The sequence below is a fragment of the Xiphophorus maculatus genome, chromosome 22, assembly GCF_002775205.1.
Source record: "Xiphophorus maculatus strain JP 163 A chromosome 22, X_maculatus-5.0-male, whole genome shotgun sequence".
Taxonomy (NCBI): Eukaryota; Metazoa; Chordata; class Actinopteri; order Cyprinodontiformes; family Poeciliidae; genus Xiphophorus; species Xiphophorus maculatus.
The window spans coordinates 2,985,053-3,005,172 of record NC_036464.1 but is presented as its reverse complement, the minus strand read 5'-3'; the positions used below and the strand labels follow the sequence as shown (position 1 = coordinate 3,005,172).

General features: G+C 44.5%; 2 protein-coding genes across 3 annotated transcripts; one reads left to right on the top strand and one right to left on the bottom strand.

Moving 5' to 3' along the window:
• The first annotated feature begins 29 nt into the window (after nucleotides 1-29).
• fam35a (family with sequence similarity 35 member A) lies at nucleotides 30-11,257 on the top strand. 2 transcript variants are annotated; one of them, XM_023327358.1, is made up of 13 exons: nucleotides 30-125; nucleotides 399-550; nucleotides 1,713-1,892; nucleotides 2,063-2,751; nucleotides 2,895-3,045; nucleotides 3,125-3,226; nucleotides 3,343-3,537; nucleotides 4,108-4,254; nucleotides 4,390-4,599; nucleotides 4,694-4,937; nucleotides 5,168-5,283; nucleotides 5,350-5,564; nucleotides 10,936-11,257. In XM_023327358.1, exons 3-12 carry the CDS (start codon nucleotides 1,721-1,723, stop codon nucleotides 5,523-5,525), a joined length of 2,202 nt encoding a protein of 733 aa, XP_023183126.1. In that variant the 5' UTR covers nucleotides 30-125; nucleotides 399-550; nucleotides 1,713-1,720; the 3' UTR covers nucleotides 5,526-5,564; nucleotides 10,936-11,257. The 2 variants fall into 2 exon arrangements, with proteins under 2 accessions (XP_023183126.1, XP_023183127.1); XM_023327359.1 differs by lacking the exon at nucleotides 10,936-11,257 and adding an exon at nucleotides 6,943-7,077.
• Nucleotides 11,258-15,598: 4,341 nt separating this feature from the next.
• Nucleotides 15,599-17,367, bottom strand: LOC106700072 (RNA polymerase II degradation factor 1-like). The gene is made up of 3 exons (XM_023326879.1): nucleotides 17,224-17,367; nucleotides 16,242-16,495; nucleotides 15,599-15,852 (listed from the first exon to the last, which is right to left on the bottom strand). The coding sequence occupies exons 1-2, from the start codon at nucleotides 17,285-17,287 to the stop codon at nucleotides 16,278-16,280; spliced, it is 282 nt and encodes a 93-aa protein (XP_023182647.1). The 5' UTR covers nucleotides 17,288-17,367; the 3' UTR covers nucleotides 15,599-15,852; nucleotides 16,242-16,277.
• Nucleotides 17,368-20,120: the final 2,753 nt, after the last annotated feature.

The window sequence follows — 20,120 nt, the reverse complement described above, 5'->3', positions numbered from 1 at the left end:
TGCCAAACAAACGCACGCGATCATTTAAAGGGCGCGCCGGGCGGGAGCTGCTGCGGTTAGCCGTTAGCTTAGCTCAACACGAACAGCAGAAACACAGAGGAAAACTGATAATTACGGCTCAACCAGTGAGTTAATCACACAGATAGAGCAGATATCAGTCTGGTATGAAGGTTTCCATCAAGTTTGACTCCTTTAATTAAGTTTTGTTAGCAGCGTAAAATAGTTTAATACTAGCAAGCGTTTAGACCACACGTACTTCCGGGAAAACTTTCAAAACAAATGTTCATTAAATAATAAATCCCAGATGCTGTATAATATTTCAAGCTATGGTTAATTTCAACATTTGGTCTTTAAATGATGTTGTTTACAGTGTTTTCCGCTGTGGGGCGTTTTGACAGGTATCTGGCTCTTTGCCCACGGCGACACTCCCTTCAGGATCAACCCACTTAATAACGACACGTTGTCCTGGAGACAGATTCTCCGTGGAGAACATTTCCTGAATGTTTCCCTGCAGCGCATTCCTCCAGCGAGGCTCTGGAGAAGCCTTCAGGTATAAACGGGGCTGTTAAACCCTTCACCAGTATGCCCAATATGTTGTCTGATCAGTAAACCTGTAAAGTATCAACAAGCAGCAACCATGAAGTTGTATTTACTTTTAAGGAAATGACAAACATTAAAACTATTATCTTAACTTTATTAAACTGAAATGTGACTGATTAGAGAAAACAGAAAGAAGCTCAAACCATGAGACAGTCAGGCTGATTTAACCTTTAACCTTCAACCTTTAATCTGCTGTAAAATGAATGAGCTACCTTGTACCATTCGATCTCTGGACTGTATAGACACTTTTAGGAAACAACTTAAGACCCACTTTTTTAAACTTGCTTTTTAGCTTAATACTGTGTTTTATTGTTTTGTATGTTGCTTTTAATTTATTTTATTTTTTACACTTTTTGCAGCACTTTGTGACCCTGGTCTGTGAAAAGCGCTATAGAAATAAAGTTTACTTACTTACTTACAAATACAGCAAAGATTTTTCTTCTTCGCCTCCTTTGGCTGTTTATAGGAACCAGAACAAATGATTGGTCCAGCAGCAAACTGTAACAGTCAGAGTAAAAAGTTTAAACCTAAAATTAAATCCAGATTGGGAAATAAGCTGCAGCGTGACGACCCGGTTTGGTTCTGATTCCGGGTCGGTTCTGATTCTAGAAGCTGTCTGACCCAGCGTTCTCTCCATTAGACCAGTTAAATCTGAGTGTTTATTATACTTCAGCTCAAACTGTCTATTGTTTATAATATTCCCTGAATGTGATTGGACTGATTTGTTACGTTCTGTATGAACTGGACCTTTAGTCTCCTAAACAACCTTGAGGTGAACATTTTGTGTGATTAATAAATGGATGTAGTTATTTTTGTCCTCATATCGCTTCATTTTTATTTATTTTTTGTTAATATTACCAGCAGTGCAGCATTACGCTGCGGCGCTGCCATCTGCTGGTCAGACTGGGAACTGCAGCAGTCACAGTCCAAAAGGCCCGGTTCTACAAAAGCATCAGAACAAAAAACTGGACCTCAGTGTTCCTCTGATGAACCTTGACCTCTTGACCAACCAGAACTAAATAACCAGCTGCTGTCCCTTCAGAATAAAAGCATCCAGCCCAACATGTTTGACCTAATGACCCAAATGGTTCTGGTTCTGTTTGTCTCCTCAGTGGACACCATGCATCAGCGGCCAAAGATCCACATCTTCCTCGGCGCTCCTCCTCCTCCTCCTCCTCCTCCTCCTCCTCGTCCTCCTTCACCTGGTATGGAGGAAGAGGAGGAAGAGCGTCCTGCAGGATGGAGACACCTGGAGCTCACCTGGAAGGCGGGCCGTCTCCGACCCGCTGCAGGTGAGGGGGGTTTAATCCCGCTCAGGGATTCAGGAATTCTTCCTGTGTTCTGTCTGTGCGACCCGACCCGTTCTGGTTCCGTTCTGGAGCAAAATGGAATAGCCACCAAGTGCTGCTGGTTCTTTGGGTCGAACCCAAACGGATCCTGAATGACGATCCTGTTCTTTCAGATGTTCCTGGGAACGAGGATCAGAGTAAGGAGAATCCAACAGAACCGGAACCGGGTCGGGCCACCAGGTCTGCTAGAGGACGATCCGATGGAGGACTGGCGCCTGAAGCTCTGAGGACCGAGGAAGACTCAGATGGTTCTGAGGAGGATCTGTGTTCTGCTTCGGTCCGGGAGTATCTGGACCGCTGTTTCCCTCTAGCTCCACCAGAACCAGAACCAGAGCAGCAGCCTCTGTCCACCAGAACCCAGTTCCTCAGCACCTGGACTCTCAGCCAGGCCCTGATCCTGAGAGGAAGACACGCCGTCCAATCAGCACTCAGCCCAGACGAAGCCCCGCCCATTCCCCCGTCCGGCTCCTCCAGCACCCCGGAGCTGTTCAGCCCGGCCGCCTCGTCTCCTGGAGACTCCATGGAGCTGTTCAGCCACACCTGTCCGGCCTCCAGGGCGGAGCAAGGTGGGGTCGTCATGGAGGTCACCGCAGACGGCGTCCTCTGCTCTCAGGAGTCTGACCCCCAGGCGTCCCCCGCATCGCCCCCCTGCAGCAAGAAACCACGACCCTCAGAGGAGTCGACGTCTGCAGCAACAGAGAGCTCCACCTCCACCACCCGTCTGGACAGGTGTGACCAGGTGGGACGCAGGTACTCTGTCCTGGTGGTGGTGGTCCACCCCTGCCATCTGAAGGAAGTCCAGGTGAGTCCAGGTGTCCAACAGGTGAAAACAGATGAAATGTTTGTCCTCTGAGTTTGGAACATTTTCACCATTTTGGTGAAAAATTAAGCCGTGGTTAGCTCTGCGAACTAACAAGCTGTTCTGATCCGTGTTCTGATCCGAAGGTGCGGTCGGGTCCGTCAGCAGGAAGCCGCATTCCTCTGGCCTCCATGGTGGTGACGGACCAATCAGGAGCCGAGATGAAGGTGGTGCTGTGGAGGAGAGCGGCCTTCTGGGTTCTGACCGTGAGTCCTGGAGAGGTTCTGCTCATCACAGGTACACACACACTCTGGTACCAGACCCGAGAGGCCAGTTCTGGTGTCGGTTTGATCTCAGGTGTGTGTTTGTGTTGTAGGGCTGCAGGTGAGCGAGGACAGGTGGAGAGCAGAGACTGTCCTCCAGTCTACCTTCTCCAGCAAACTGCTGAACCTGGGACACGCCTCCACCTCAAAGCCAGGTACGGCAGCAGCCAATCAGCAACCAGTCAGCAGCCAATCAGCAGCCTCCTTTGCCCAGGTGTGACTAATGTGTGACTAACTCTACCTTTCTCTCTCTCTCTCTCTCTCTCTCCAGTTAGCCAGCAGGTTAGCGCCCGCGCTCTCCGCTCTCTGTGTGGTTTCGTCAGAGTGCGGCGCCCCCTGCTGGTGTCCGTCCCCAGCCGGCCCCAGCAGGATCTGAGCCGGCTCCCTTACGCCACCCTGAGGTCGCTGCGGGTCAACACGCTGGTTCACGCTCTGCTTCGTGTCACGCACTCTCACATCAGCTCAGGTGAGCCTGTCACGCTGGCAGGGGGCGGGGCCAGCGGGACGCATGTTAGCTAAAGCACCTGAGGCAGGTGAGGCTTACAGGTGAAACCTGTTAGTGAGACTTACTGACTCCTAGCAGGTCGCCATGACGGCGGTGCTGCTGGATTCATTCCTGAACAAACATCAACATCATGAAGCAACATGGCCACCAACTTTATCTCAGGAACTTTGTCCAATTAACAGGAAACTTAAATCATGTTTTCTGATTGGAGTCTTTCACTTATTTTCAGTGTTTTATGTTAAGTTACATCTTGTATTTTTGATCCGACATCTTGGTGGCAGATCATCACAGCAGAAACTTAAAGAAGCATTAATATTATGACTGGGCAGTTATATCATGTTATTACTGGGTTATTACTGTCTTATTACAGTGTTATCACATTACCATTTAGTCATGTTAGTATTTTAATATTTTTAATATTATCCTCTTGTCTTATTATTGTGTTATCAGGATATTATGTGTTATTATGGTGTTATTATCATGTTATTATCATGTTATGTCCATCCGTGACGGCTCTTATGTTTCTGTCAGAGTGGAGAGACAAGGCCGAGTCTCGGAACCGCTCTGCGGTCCAGATGAAGGCGGTTCTGATGGTGCAGCAGCCGGGCGGACAGCAGGGGGCGCTGCTGCTGTGGGGGGCTGCGATGGACTGGCTGCCTCGCTTCAGTAAACACAAAGGTACAAGGGGTCAAAGGTCACAGAATGACTTAAAGCACAGCTTTATGTGGAACTGGGTGAGCTGGGCACTGGGCTGATCCAGTCTGGGTCAGAACCCTGGACCGGATCAGGAGCTTTGTTCATTTCTGCCCTCAGATGCTGTGTGGGACTTCAGAGTGCTCCTGGTGAGGGAGGGTTTGACCTCTGACCTCTCAGAGCTGCACTCCACCCCCTGGAGCTCGGTCCGGGTTCTGGACCCGACAGACCGCCGGGCGCTGGACTTCCTGCGGGCGTGGCGCCGTCCAGGGCCGAGCGACGCGGCTCTGGAGCTGGATGTGGACACGCTGTTGTCTCAGCAGTACAGCGGTAAGTCGGGCCGGCCCGTCAGAACCGGAACCATATCAGAACTGGGTCAGAACCCTGAGCGGGCTGAAATCGAAGCCTCTTCGTTTTGCTGCAGGTGAGGTGGAGCTCAGAGTCCAGGTGCTCAGCTTCCAGTTCCAGGAGGCTCCGCCCTCCCAGAACCCAGCCCAGCCGGTTCTGGACAGCTCCACGCCGCGGGCCGGCCTCCTGGCGGCGCTGAGCGGTGACATCACCTACACCGGCTGCGGCCGCTGCACCACCGAGCTGGACACGGACCGCAACGGGATCTACACGCCGTGCTACGCCTGCCTGCCGCTCACCGCCCTGCGCCGCTTCTACAGGTACCGATGATGTCAGCTGTGATGTCACAGCTGACATCATCGGTACCTGTCACAAACAGCCGTTGAATAATGTTTTAGCCGCTTAATAATGCTAGGATTAGCATTAGCGTCCACTAATTACTGTTAGCACTGTGCTTTAGCATTAGCATTAGCGTCTGCTAACCACCATGTTCAGTGATGTCAGCGCTGAGAAACATGGCCGACCTGATGACATCACCTCTGTGTTTCAGGCCAGGTGTGTTGACGGTGAGTGGGCATGGCTCCGCCCACCTGACGGTCCGGGTTCCTCCTGTTCCTCTGCAGAAAATCCTCCAAGCTCCTCCGGACCGACTCCAGCGCAGCGCAGGTGAGACACTCAGGTCGCATGTGAGGTTCTGACCCGGTTCTGACCCGACTCTTTTCCCTCCTCCAGCTCCAGGTTCTCAGATGCGACACGTCCAGGTGGCGGCGGAGAAGCTGCAGGCGCTGCTGGCTCTTCCCAGGAAGTGGGTGGTCATCACGGTGCGGAGCCACTTCCTGTGCGACCAGAACAGCGTTCCCCTCAGTCAGGACTTCACTCTGATGGACCTTCAGGTTCCGACCCGGTGAAGAACCCACCTGGTGGGCGGAGCTTACAGTCTCCTCCAGGTGTGTGGACTGGACTTATTATTATTACTATTTCTGCATAAAGCATTTTATCTGACCTGAGTTCAGATCTTCTGATTATTTAATATTTGTTGAGTTAAAGAAGCTGAAATGAAATAGAGATCAGAATAAATTTTATTAAAACATTTTTATTCCTTTAATACATTTTAATATTTGGAAGAGATACAGGAAGAGAAAAAACAGGAAGACGACGATGATGATGATGATGATGATTTCATCAGGATGAAGGTTCAGTTATTAGACGTTTGTTCTGCCACCTCCACCAGATCATCAAACAGGTCTGAAAATAAATCAGTTATTTCCATAAGCAGGAATAAAAACTAATAAAGAATATTTACTGTTTCTAATTTAACACAATAAATCTCTACTTAATTTTTTTTTTTCAAAGAACCTCCATTTTATTTCTGGGGTTCAGCCAATCAGTGTGAAGGAGAATGAAAGCTGCTCCTGATTGGCTGCTTTCTGATCACCAGCCAATAGAATGTTAAACAGATTTAATGTTTTTTCTTTCACATTTCAGAAAAATGACAAAATTTCCACATAATTTCTAGTTTGTTTCTAGAGAAAACAAACGATTTGGTTTAGTTAAAGTTACGAAGAGCCAATGCAGAAGGTCCAGGAGCCACAGGTTGAGAACCCCTGAAGTAGAACTAGAATAAATAGAGTTTCTAGATGTTTCACGTTTATTTTGCTGGTTGAGATGATCTGGGGAATCTGAGGCTCTGCTGTGGCGCCCCCTGCTGGTCAGCCGGAGGCTCTGGTTTAGATTTTATGCTTCAACATTCAGACGGACGTTTCCCTCCAAGATGAACCACAAAAAAGTTTTATTCTTGTAATTAAACAGTTTAGTCCAGATTAGCCAAACTGCAGGTTTGTAATCTAATTAGATTAACACATATGGAAAATGATTAAATAAAAAAATCAAGAACTTAATTTGAAATATGTCAACAATTAAGGATTTTTCTACACCTCTAGTTCATCACCTTTTAAATCTATTTATTGCTGATCATCAGCGGGTCCTGTGCAACGATTCAACTGCTGGTACCAGGTTCTGACCGGTCCAGACCCAGAGCTCATCCTGGTTCTGCTGTTTGGTGATCTGGTGAAAAATCAGACCTCAGCTCTGATCTCCATCAGCTTCCTGCTGGATTCGCCTCTAAAACGGCGACAGCTTTAAGTTCCCAGAGGAACTGTGGGAACTTAAAGCACCCAGAGTTTAAAGTTCCCTGGGTTTGACCTCAGGTTGGCAGTTTGAGGCTCTGCTGGAGCAAACTGAGGGCTAAAAATCACAGATTTGGTCTCTGAGAAGCAAAGACCTTCAGAGGATCTCCAGTTTCATGGACTGGTCTGTCCCCTACAGAGACAACCTCAGAGTGTTGGACACCTGAAGACATGCAGGACGTCTGCGTGGGTCTGGATCCTCAACACCAGAACCGACTGACGTGTTGGGAGACGGACTGGGAGAGAATCATGGATCTGAGTTACCTGTTCCTCATACATACCTCTGTCACTAACCGCTACAGTCTGGCCTGGGTTTCCCCAGGCCTCTTCACCTCCTCCCATAGCTCCGCCTTCCTCCATAGCTCCGCCTCCTCCCATAGCTCCGCCTTCCTCCATAGCTCCGCCTCCTCCCATGGCTCCGCCTTCCTGCCCCTCAGCAAAGAGGCCTTGGAACCCGCTCTTCTTCAACCCCTTGTCTTCATCATCATCTTTGTGAAAGACCTTTGAGAAAAATCCTTTATCTTCATCCTTCTTCTTTTTCTTCTTCTTCTCCTCCTCCTCCTTGTTGCTGCCTTTAAATATGGACTTAATTCCTCCCTTCTTCTTGTCCTCCTCTTTGTCCTTGATGCCCAGAGCGCCCTTCACTGCGTCCTCCACCATGTCTCCTGCAACACAACCACAAACATCCAGTTTTACCATCAGAGGTTCTTCTCCTGGTCTGGAGACATGAAGGTCTCATCCATGAAGAATCAATCATCCTGGTTTAATATCAAACTTTATTTAATGAATAAACTGTGCTTCCTGTTTTGAGGCTACAGATCGGATCGCTCTGTGCCAGCCACATGGACGACGCCATCCCCACCAGAACAGTGACATGCTTCCCAAAGAACATGTAATATAGGATCAATAAAGTATTTCTGACTTTGAAATAAACTGGAGAGGAAACATCTACAAGTGAAGAACTGACCTGAGGAAGGAGAAGCATCACCTGACTGAATGTTTCCAGTGTTTCTACCGGTTGTTAAGTCGTTATTTGATGTTGGATTCGCTGCAGCAGTTCATTGAAATATATCTGTTTTTATGGAGATTCAGCCTTTCACAAAGAAATGAAAAGTTCAGAGATCTTCACTTCTGGTTCCTCCTCATCAGAACACCTGAGAAAGCAGCACCAGGTGTTTCTGCGTAGAAACACGGCGTCCAGATCAGCATCAGGAATCCTGTTCATCTCGTCTGTCAGTCGTTGGCAGCTCTGAATCCTGGGAGATCGGCGATCTGCCGATCTATCCCACTGATATTATCTACCTCAGCAAAACTCTGGAAAAATCAACCGCTGTCCTCTTCTGCTCTACAGTGAGAGGTTTACCTGTTAGCCCCGCCCACCAGGTTAGCCCCTCCCACCACGTCATGTCTGCACAGTTAACAACTGTGACCCCCTGTTAAAACCTTTTTTCTATATTTTTAGTGACATTTCAGACAAAAAAAATCTGAGTCGGCAGATTGGACTTTATAAAGATCAGTGATCGACCAGAAAACTGGTGCGGCTCAGGTCCAGAACAGCTCAGAACCAGAACCTGGTACTGATAAACAGCATTGGTATAAAGTAATGCGTCTGTAACCATGGCAACTACAAGCAGGTCAAAGTTCAGATCCTGTAGGACAGGCTGGAGAGGTTTGATTAAAAACCAACTGATTTGGACCTGGAGCGTCCAGGAGACGGTCCAGGAGACGGGTCGGTGAGGACAGTTTGATTTAAAGCCCTCCGATTGGTTACCTGCGTCTGATCCCGCCCCTTTACCTGAACCATTCTGTTCCTGAGATTTTAAAAAGCAGACTGACTCACAGAGACACGTTGAACCAGAGGAACCGGAGAACCCGACCTGCCTTGGTTCTGTTTGGGTTCTGTCTCATCCAGAACCACCTGGACCAGGTATGTACACCTGCCTCCGCCTCAGAGGCCAGATTCCCAGTAAACACAGAGCTGAGGAGCCTCAGGTCCTCCCAGAAGCCCAGAGGACTCACCTGACCTCAGGTGAGTCCTCCAGGTCGGTACTCACCCACTTTGTCCCCGATGAGCCCGGCCACTTTATTCATCTTCACTGCGTCTCCGTGTCCACCGCCGTCCAACTCTGAGGACGCGTCTCAAGTGACTGGATGGGAGTCGAAGAAACGGGTGTGTCTGCAGGCCGGCCAACCTGTTCCACCTGCTGCCTCCTTCTGAGCATGCTCAGTACGGCTGACAGGTGGAGATGATGAGTCCTGGTCCACCCAGTCTGTGAGAACGAGCCTTAATCACAGTGAAACTATGACACACAGTGACACACACACCGACAGTGACACACACACACACAGATTAACTCATGTTTGTATTTGTATCTTTGCAGGAATTTCCCATTGACTTCCATTCATTTCTAGAGTCCAACCAAAGGTTGAACTTTATCCAAAACCCGAACGCAGCCACAGCCTGGACCCCACAATGTAGTTAGTGTTAGGAAATGATCCGTGCAATGCATCAAATGCCTGGTACACACACACACACACACACACACACACACACACACACACACACACACACACACACACACACACACACACACACACAACAACAACAACCTCAGTCAGAGAGAAACGGCTGCAAAGGAAACTGGAAATCAGTTTATTATAAATTTGATTCTGAACTCATAAAAGCTCAGTTTCAGAAACCAATCAGACGCCAGTTTGTCCCATTAGCTCCGCCCACTTCAGGTAACTTCTCCACCTGTTGGAAAACTCTGAACACTTTTCGGGTCATGGAAGTCCGGTTCCCAGAACCTGCTGATTCTTTTGGCTTCTGCAGATTTCATAGAGAAAATAGAACAAGATGTTAGTTTATATTTTGTCAAACCAGAACCGGATCCATCCAGAACAAGTCCAGAACTGGACCATCTAAGAACTGGGACCAAGTCCAGAACCGGGACGTGCCCCCTGCCCCCATTCATCCCACCCAATAATTTCACTCCACTTGCGAAAAATATTAGACTTTGAAATCTTCCGCTCACGTGTTTTTATTTTGAAGGTGCACCATAGCGCTTCCTGCCCCCTCAGAGGAGAAAACAGGGTTAGTCGGGGATGTTGCCATGAATTTCGCTTGTTTAAAGCGTCTTGTTGTCAGTTTATGTTCATATATACTGTAGAACCAAATCTGTTTGGTTAAGTGGTTTTAATTCTGGAATAGTCACATGTCCAGTATTTCACCACTAACTTTGTCTAAAACTTAGTTACTGCAGACACAATGTTGTTTTTCATCACAATGAAACTGAAATGAAAACATTTCGGCTGGTAGAGAAATGTTTTTACTTTCCACTCAGATATTTCACCAGCCACTGATTTTTTTCTTTTGATTACAAACCCCACCTGTACAAGCAAATTATATAAAATATACGATTTATTCTTAACTCTATGAACCCGATTTACTGACAATAAGTTCACCATACAAAGGCACGTATACAGACTGATTTAACATAACAAAGCAGGGACACTTTAGCAGAGGTGTAAAGCAATAAGTTCACTTGAAGTAATTACTAACAGCAAACTTTAACTACACAACCCTAAAATTCTTGCAGTCATTTATTATGTTGAACGTTTCCACATTTAGGCCCCAGACAGTATTAAGTTAAGATGCGTCTAGTGATTTTTAAATGTTTTTAAATGGTTACTGTTAGAATGATTATGTTTTGTTATCTTTATTACATTAGTAGTTTTATATGTTTTATATTGTAAGGTTTAGTGTTCTCACCCCAGTGCGGAGGAACTTGTTAAACTGACATAACTAACCTTTCCTTGACCTCAAGCCTGTTTTCACAGGTGCTTCTGTAGGGATCTCCCTGAGATAATCCTCAGTTGCCTCTAATTGTCTGTGTGTAGAATTTAGTTTCTGTTTCCCTTCCTAGTTGTCGGTAGCCCTCCGTTTTGTTAAGATCATCTCCCACTTTCCATTCACTCCCTTTCTCTGCTAATAAAAAGACAAGTTCTGCAGCAGAACAGCAGGAGATCAGCTTGTAGGAGCTGATCCTCTCTGCCTCTCAATTCTTGCAAGAATTTGGCTGAAAACTAAGTAACGTTGTCTGTTGTTCTTTATATATTTTTTTTTATATAGGTTGAGAAAATACCTATCAACTTGATGCCGTGACCCGGATCTCAACATACCAGTTCACTGACAGACGAAGAATGACGCGCTGAAAACCGTGCACGGCCAGAGTCAACAGGAAGTCCCGGGAAGTAACTTCTTCGCCGGGCCAGCGCCCTGTGACCTTTATCTGCCAACAGCGGATCGATGAGATCCGGCCGGACAAGACGAACCGACAGAAACATGAGTTGGAAAAGCTCTATTAATTGGGTTCGAGTTTGAAACATGAAATTATTGTGTTAAAAGTACATGATGTTCTTTTGTTAATGTAATAAAACCCGAAGTTAATTTTTTTGAGTGTACATCAATTACATAAATGTGACCAAACATAAAAAAAATGTTTGTACTGCATGACCAGTCTATGTTAAAAACAATCCTCAAGGAAACATGAGACCAAAAAGAGGAAGTTTCCCAAAACCTTCTTATCTGTTCCAAACAATTCATATGGATTTTATTGAACTTACACAAAGTGGATCATATAAATATTGTTTGGTAATGATTGATGCATTTTCTAAATGGGTATAAATACACACAGATGCTTTGACAGTAGCTAAAGCTATTTGTAAAACTATTATTCCAACACATGGAATACCACAAAGTATTTATAGTGATAATGGGCCACATTTTGTAAACAAGGTGATACAAAATATGGCTACTCATTTAGGAATGACATTGAAAAACCACTGTGCCTATCACCCTCAGAGTGCAGGCCTAGTGAAAGAACAAATGGAACAGTGAAAAGCAGATTAAGAAAATGTATGGAAACAACTAACAGACTGTGGCCAGAATGTTTAGATTTGGTAAAGTTGTACATGAGAATTACACCCACACAGGAAGGGTTAACTCCATTTGAAATAATTCATCAAAGACCAAACAAATTACCTATATTTTCTGCAGATTTACAGAAAGCAGATGAGGTGCAAACAAGCAGATTATATGATCAGGACTCTGAAACAGAAAGTTGTCCAATGCAAATTTACTGCCCTCCGACTCTCTTCTCCCACAGGAAATCACTCCCATCAAGCCAGGAGACTGGGTCTACATTAAAGTCATAAAAAGAAAGAACTGGGCCAGTCCATGGTGGAGGGGACTATTCCAAGTGCTGATAACTACACCAACCGCAGTAAAGATTGCTGAGAGACCTAGTTGGAAGCATCTGAGTCACTGTAAGGTGCAGAGGGTGTTAAACCCCTAATTCAGGGTGACAGGGAAGCCTGACTTCAAATGGGTTCTACCGTTTAGGGTAGTTCGTCTCAACGTCAGTGAAGAGATCGACAAATCCTCACTCTGCTAGCCTGGGGGTCCTGACATCTCTGTATTTCTGAGCAGCAATGGGGCTCCCACCTGCCCAGTGAATCCTCTGCTGTGTGGTGACTGCAGCATGTCTACTGCTTTGGACAGAGAGTGGCCTCGCCCCAACAGGACAAGGAGAGAAGCAGATGCATCCTCCCTCCAGACTCATCCACATGACTACAGCACCAGTCTGTGGTGGCAACTGATGAATAGGACTGCATATGAAGGAAATGAGACCAACTGCTATGTGTGTGCACAGCTACCCTACTCCACACACAACTCTGGTCTGAGACCTGGAAACATAACCACACAACAATTTTGCTTATATGGAGTAAACACACATCCAGGCTACAACAACCTGTCTAAAGTCAAGGATCTTTGGGAAATCCCAAACAATTCCACACTATTTCCCGATGAGTACCTGCACATGACACCACTGGACAACGCTCTATGTTCCCCCATAGGTGATACCATGCCCCTGCCACAGATGGACCTCTGACTACCAGAAGTAATCACTTTGGCTAGTCTTAAGCCAGGAGCCCTTGGTGTCTGTGTGCATAATAATGGCACCACCTTTCTGGGGACGGTCCCATGGAACAGTGTAACAAAATCTACACTTTCTGTGACAAGAAGGCAGACATTTCGACTGTAAAGCCTGCCAAGAGAGGAACCACATCAGCTCTGCATGTTCCATAAGATGGAAGTCCGACCGCAACTGTTCCAGCCCTGACCTCTTCAAGGTAAGGAAGTTCAACATCGGCAGCAAGACCAGGAGACATCAAAGTTACACCATCTGGAGCACCATTGTCCCAGGGAACAGAGGATCCAGGACAATGGCAGACTGGTACTTTCTGTGTGGACACACTGCCTATGATTCCCTTCCCAGGAATTGAGGAGGATTGTGCGCTCTGGTTCCCCTCTCCAACCCAGTGGCTTTCCTGAAAAAGGCTCAGGAAGCTCACAGTCATGGACACTACCGCACCAAGAGAGAGTCCAAAGGTGGGGAGGCTTTACTACAAAATCTGGAGTTCCTTGGGAATTCGGGATCTGGGGCGGCAGAGAAAAGTTTATGCAAGGCCTATTCCCATGGGTGGGAGTAGCTGAAGTTCGAGACCATGTTGAGATCAACAGGTACGTCTTGCTGCGCCTTATCAATAACACACACCAGCTAGCTGGGTTTACTGAAATGACTCTATTTATAACCTTAGAGGGGAGGGGTGGGCCAAAGGGGACCAAGGGATTTCATTGGATAAGCCCAATGTCCGTCAATAAATCAACCAATGGGCTGTCGCTTTTGATAAAAATATATTTCATGTACTTTTTTGTTAGATTGTGACAGCCTAGGGCTGCCCCATAAACAGTATGTGCATTAGTTTGTATTCTGTTCAAATTGTCAACCCACCACAGTGGCAGTGCGTTGCTCCAATTTACACGCCACTTCAGACTTTTACCAGCATTTGGCCAGGGGGGGGGTCAGGGGGGGATCATTTCCACCCCTGAACTGAAACAAAATGAGCTTTTTGTTATATAAAGTGTAACGATGGCCACACAAAACCTGATCATACTGACCACTTAACATGTGTATTATATTATATTATATTATATTATATTATATTATATTATATTATATTATATTATATTATATTATATTATATTATTTTATATTATATTATTTTATTTTATATTATTTTATATTATATTATTTAATTTTATATTATATTATTTTATATTATATTATATTATTTTATATTATATTATTTTATATTATATTATATTATATTATATTATATTATTTTATGTTATATTATATTATATTATATTATTTTATTTTATATTATTTTATATTATATTATATTATATTATTTTATATTATATTATATTAGTGCTAGAATAGTGAAGCTGTTGAAGAAAGGTGAGGACAATTAGTTTATTAAAATATGTATTAACCAGTTTTAATTTGTAAATAAACTAAAGTATTTTATTATGAGGAGAGCAGGTCAGGGAGGAGACTGGGGAGGTGGAGCTTCAGGATGTAAAGACATAAAAAGTATATTATTAAAATAGAACCAGAAAGGAGAACAGGTGAGGACTGATGTCAGGTTGATTTTTTAAATTTTTCAATATTTTAGTTATTATTTCTACAGTATTTATAAGAGTAATGTTAGGAAACATGAACAGGAGATATTTTAAAATAAACAAGTGAAAACTTTTACAGTAAGAAACGGATTCTGCAGTAAATAGAGTTGAGATGTATAATAATGTAAACATCTGAAAATCAGTTGTTAAGATTCAGTTTGATGAAACAGTTTATGTTTAGTTAGTTCAGATTCTGATTCTGCACATTAATGTCTGTAAAGACATGAATCCATGCAGGAACATCAGAGGCAGAGACACAAACAGAACTGTAGATATAATAATGAAACGTTTGTGGCTGAAAATGACAGGAGAGAAAAACATTTAGTCTTTTGTGCCTCAGTGTTTTCATGGCTCATGTTTGGTACGTTGCTGAATGCAGGTCTGGACAGAGAGACGAGTTATGAGAGAGGAGCTGTTAGAGCTGAAGAGCATCATTTTAATTATGTTTGTGGCCAAACATGTAGAGAGCTGTTCAAGAAGAACCAAACTTATTTTTGGTCAAACTGCTGAACTGAGTTCAAACCTGCTGAGACCCATTTACTCCAGTCAACTGATATCAACGCATTTTTGACCAATAATCAAATGTATTTCAATCAATACAATTGAATTGACTCAGGCTGCTGAGTCGGATTCATGTTGATGCAGGACTGTTAGCAGCCGAGGGCTGGACTTTGACTAGGATGTTACAGAACCTGGATTTCTCTGCAGTGGTTCTGTTTGGATCGTGGTTCTGAAGCTGGAGTGTTTTCAGCTGCAGGGTGACCACAGCATCACTCCTCCTCTGCCGTGTTTGGTGGAACGTGAGGCGCCTGATCTGCTGTCTGGGTTTCTGGTTCTCATCCCGTCGTGTTCAACAAACTTCCCCAGAATGACGGACTTCCTGTCTAAACAGGAAACTCTAAAATTAAATCACTGCTCTTGTTCTGCTGAGGAACAAATCTATAAATATTTTAGCATTTTAATCTTTTTTAGATGAAGTGCAGCTGTTTCCTCCTGAATAATAAACTCACCCTTCACCTTCCAGCCTCATTTAATCCCAGAATGTTTAGATTTAATTCACTAAAACAGGAATTTCTGGTTCATTTCCCAGAAAAATAGTTTCATGTCTGGAGAGAAAAAACTTGAAGAGTGAGAAACTAAACTTTATTTATTCAGTTTAGTTTTTACCAAACAAAATTAAACAGCAATAACCAAACATCAGAAATCAGTTTTATATTTTAATATATTTAATTTGACAGTTTATTGGTTCCAGAAAACAACAGACCAGTAAATGTCCAAATGTAGAATTTATTAAGCCAGTTACATTCCCAGTAAGACGCTGGGAGGCTTACTGGGTTTAAAGCAGGAAGAGAGATGAAACAAGAAGAGCCGAGTTCAGAAACGTCTGAGGCAGAGACGGCTGGTGAAGATGATGAAGATGATGATGACTCCGTCCTCCATTTTCCTTCAGACCACCAGCTGAGGACAAACAGAAACCAAACCTGAAAACGACTCCAGAGAAACGAGACGGGCCAGAACCGGGTAACAGAACCGGGTCCACTAAGAACCGGGTAACAGAACAAATTTTCTAAATCTTTTGATAATAATGTGATTAAATATCAGGAAGTTCTTTAAACCGTTAAAATAGAAACGGCTGTAAAATCTGGACATGAATCTTCAGTTATTCTGAGTGAAGGAAAAGTTTTGTATTTATTTCGTTTTTTATTTTTCCTCCTGATTCTTGTCTTCTTCCTCCAGGGTAAGGTGTGTCAGTGCAGCCTTTGGACACCAGGGGGCGGTGTTCTCCAGGCGTGAACACCTGCTCTGTTTCAGGTAAACTTCTTTGTTGTTAAATGATGTCGACTCACCTGCGTTTCCTCCTTCCTGCCCTTGTTGCCATCAAATTACAGCGCGTCTCCCAGACCAAAGCATCCTTCATCTCCTCCCTTCTTCTTCTCCTCCTGCTGCGGCTGTTGCGGCTGCTGCGGCTGCTGCGGCTGTTGCGGCTGCTGCGGCTGCTGCGGCTGCTGCGGCTGCTGCGGCTGCTGCGGCTGCTGCGGCTGCTTCTTTGGTCCCTTTTTTCCGCCCACGAACTCATCCACCTTTTGCTCCACAAACTCACCTGCAGAAGAAGCAAGAGACGAGTTCTGACTTGATTATACTGAAAGATCATCCTGGTAAATCTGATCGCAGGTTAATTAAAGACGCCACAGGGATTTTCCTCAGCTGTGGGTGGAGCTCCGCCCCCCTTCAGGCGGAGCTCCGCCCCCTCCAGGTGGAGCTCCGCCCCCTCCAGGTGGAGCCCCGCCCCCTCCAGGTAGAGCTCCACGTGGGTGGAAAGACGCCTGACGGTGAAAATGTTCTGAATGTTCTGGTTGGTGGTTTCAGCTGAACCTGCACCGGGTTTTGAACCGTCAGCAGCAGTGAGGATGAACAGTGGGCTCAAAGCAACTCAGATCTCAAATCCAAAAAGTTCTGGAACGAAACATCTGAAAACAAAGTTTCCTAAAGCAGCTCCTCTAAATGCATATTAAAGAATTTAACATTTATTTTTATTTAATTCTCTCTATTAGTTATTTAACTTAATATCAAACTTCATATTGGTTTGTTGTGACGGAGGAATCACATTTCCTGATGTTTGGAGGGATAACAAAGCAAAGCAGATGAAGATTAATGTTGCAGATTTTATTGATGCGAGTTAGAAATGTATCAGCTTTTGTCTCTTTTCCTCCATTTTTATTGACTAAATATAAAAACCGGTTTTAACCTGATCAAATCAACCTTTAGCATAAAACTAATGAGGAAACAAAAACATTCTTGGAATAAAATAAAGTTTGGTTTGAGACTCACCTGCTTTCTGCCCGGCAACTTTGGCGAAGTCGTCGCCTCCGGCGGCTTTTTTCAGGAAGTTCATGTCTGCTGCAGGCTGATCGGTGATTATCGGTCAGGAAGTGATCAGTGATCAGTGATCGCTGTGCTGCTGGCTCTGGATCAGCTCAGTCTCTTATAGCTGGTGGCGACGCCTCGCCGGGGAATTGGGCGTGTTTCTGTCCGACCCGTCAGACCGGCTTGGCTGCAGAGTCAGAGCTGAATTTATGTTCCTGTTCTTTGCCTGCAGTTAAACCAGCGGAGATAATTTCTGTGAGGCGAAGAGGGAAGACGCTGAGTCACCCGCTCAGGAATGACAAGAGGCGCAGAAACTCTGACCGGGTCCAGCCCGGAGAACCAGCCGGTTCAGTTCCCAGTACGATCATCATCATCACACCTCCAGCCAGGTGGAGTCAGGTCAGATGTTTTTACGGACGCAGCTGCTCCACCCTGATGATGATGATGATGATGATGATGATCCTTTCAGGTGGCTCTGCTCTCTGATTGGCTGTGAGCAGCAGGTATTGCTGCAGGGTAAGGTGTGTATTTACTGTCTCTATCTGCTCTATCAAACAAACAAGCAAATTTGGACGAACTCGGCGTTGCTATGGTAACGGCCCCAATAGACACTGAAAGCCTCCGTCTGGTTCTTCACATGTTTTATACCAAAATCTGATCTTTATGTCTGTCAGGTTTTAAGGAAATGTTTACCATCTTTTTACAAAACATAAATAATTTGATATGAAAACATGAATTTGATCAAATTCATGTTTGATTTTATTTCATTATTGTAGTCATTTTACTACATTCTCGTTATTATTCTGTTATCCGAGTTTCCAGTTTTGTGTCCATTTTGTTGTTTTAAACTGAATATGCTTTATGGCCGTCGTGCTGCTAACAGCTAACAGTGTTTCAGTGCAGAGGAACGATCTGAGAGGAGGAGCTGCGCCTCGGAGGCGGGGCTACGGCCACTCAGCCCTTTAGCAGCTAACTGGTTGCCATGGAGATTAAAGAATTTCTCAAACATGTATGAAAGAATCAACGCAACACAGCAGGTATGTTTTTGATGAGAGAAAAACATTATAACATGATGAAGTTGATTTTACATAAAACTGCCCCTTTAAAATTCCAGCTCTGTGATTTGGGTCAAATTCAGGAACCAAAATGTTTGGTTCATAACTGGCAGCAGCAAAATCACCAAAAAGCCCAGAGATAGAAAAATTAATCAGCTGCTGTTCTGAAAGGATAATAATGTAGATTTTTCACTTTTGCAGTCAAACATGTTTTATCTGTAATTATTATGGATCTGATTAGTTTGTAACACAAACAAACTAGAAAAAAAATCCTGATTTTCCTTAATTGTATGTAAATATGGAGTGTTGAAGGTATGAACTGGGAAATGAAATAATAACTGTAGGTTAAAATCTTGTTTATTTCAAATTAGTTAAGAAAGAAATAAAACACAAAACTGTTTTTCCTGTCAGGTTTTCCAGTTTGATCCAAACTGCAGACAGTCAAAACTTCGTCATCAGTGACGCTCTGATGACAGATAATCCTCCTCTATTCACCGATCGCTTGACTGAAATATAATCACCGATACATAAACTCCTCTGGACTCGACAGGATGAGTGTGACTGTGCTTTGAGAAAACAAACTTAATCCGGCCAACAGAATATATTAGTGATGAACAGCAGCAGTGATCAGACGGGCCTCAGGGTGCAGCAGGATGTCAGGCTGAATTTACAAGGTTAGCGGCTTGTAAAGATGATTAGCCACAGTGTGTATGTAGTTAAAAACTCTGAACTGCTTCATGTCTTTGTGAGCTAAAACATAAGCTAGCTGAAAGATGCACATAGCGTCAGTAAAAGCACGAACCTGTAAATGTGTCATATGAGCAGATACTGGTGTAAACTGAAGTACTGAGTTAGTTTTATTCAAGCTAAGCTGCAGAAGACATGTGGTCCTATTCATCTAGGACTCGTAAAAGTGCATTTTACAAGTTATAGGGTCCAACTCCTACTCATGTAGGACCACAGATATGACCATAGACCAATAGGACCATGTCTGTGGTCAGTAGGTCAGTAGGTCAATAGGGAAAGACATGCAGCAGATGTCTTCAGGTCTGGACTCCAAACTGTGACGATGGCGTCTTGGACTAAGGCCGCCGCCGCCGCCGCCGCCGCCGCCGCCCATGGTGCTTTGCTTTTAATTCACATTCAGTTTGTTGTTGTGTGTCTATAGGAGAAGATCAAAGGAAGTTACCTTTTCATTGTTTTCACAAAACTGTAGTCTCAAATAGATTGTGACCCAATTTAAAGCGTCGCTACAGAATGAGACCAAAGCAAGCCCTGAAATCAAGACCAGGAAACCCCAGGAGACGTCCTCCTGAGCCAGCTCCATGTTTTTAACTGTCATTCTTATTATGCTGTTATGAGATGTGGTTTTATTTTTCTATTATTTGGATGAAACAATTTGTGAACTTTGTTGCAATGTTTCTGTTGCTACTAAATAGAAACCGTAGTTTAGGAGCTGATTAGCTGGAAGAGACAAGTTTTCAAGGTGCTGCTACTCATTTAGTTTTTTCAAGACTTTGCCTGAGGTGGACTCATTCCCTTCTTTAAGCAGTTACTGAGATAAGCTGTTTTGTTATTTTGAACTTTCTTGTTTTATTTCCATTGTGTAGAAATTCGTGTTTCAGTGTCATTTTGTACCATTTTGTCCATGGTGGAGTTTAAAGAAGTCAAGAATAAAAATGGCCGTTATGATGTGAACCTTGGTGGAAGTGATGATGTTGGTTCCACAGGCTGACATCTGGACCGAGCAGCAGAACCGCCTGGATCAGGTCCAAACACCAGATTCAGTCAGGTGGGTCAGTTTGG

What these genes read in the sequence shown, in the direction of transcription:
- fam35a (XM_023327358.1), top strand. Translation starts at nt 1,721, where the DNA reads ATGCATCAGCGGCCAAAGATCCACATCTTCCTCGGCGCTCCTCCTCCT. An exon ending in GCCATCTGAAGGAAGTCCAG is followed by an intron (nt 2,752 to 2,894) that starts GTGAGTCCAGGT and finishes TCTGATCCGAAG; the next exon opens with GTGCGGTCGGGTCCGTCAGC. An exon ending in CGCCTCCACCTCAAAGCCAG is followed by an intron (nt 3,227 to 3,342) that starts GTACGGCAGCAG and finishes CTCTCTCTCCAG; the next exon opens with TTAGCCAGCAGGTTAGCGCC.
- LOC106700072 (XM_023326879.1), bottom strand. Translation starts at nt 17,287, where the DNA reads ATGAACTTCCTGAAAAAAGCCGCCGGAGGCGACGACTTCGCCAAAGTT. An exon ending in AGTTGCCGGGCAGAAAGCAG is followed by an intron (nt 16,496 to 17,223) that starts GTGAGTCTCAAA and finishes CTTCTTCTGCAG; the next exon opens with GTGAGTTTGTGGAGCAAAAG.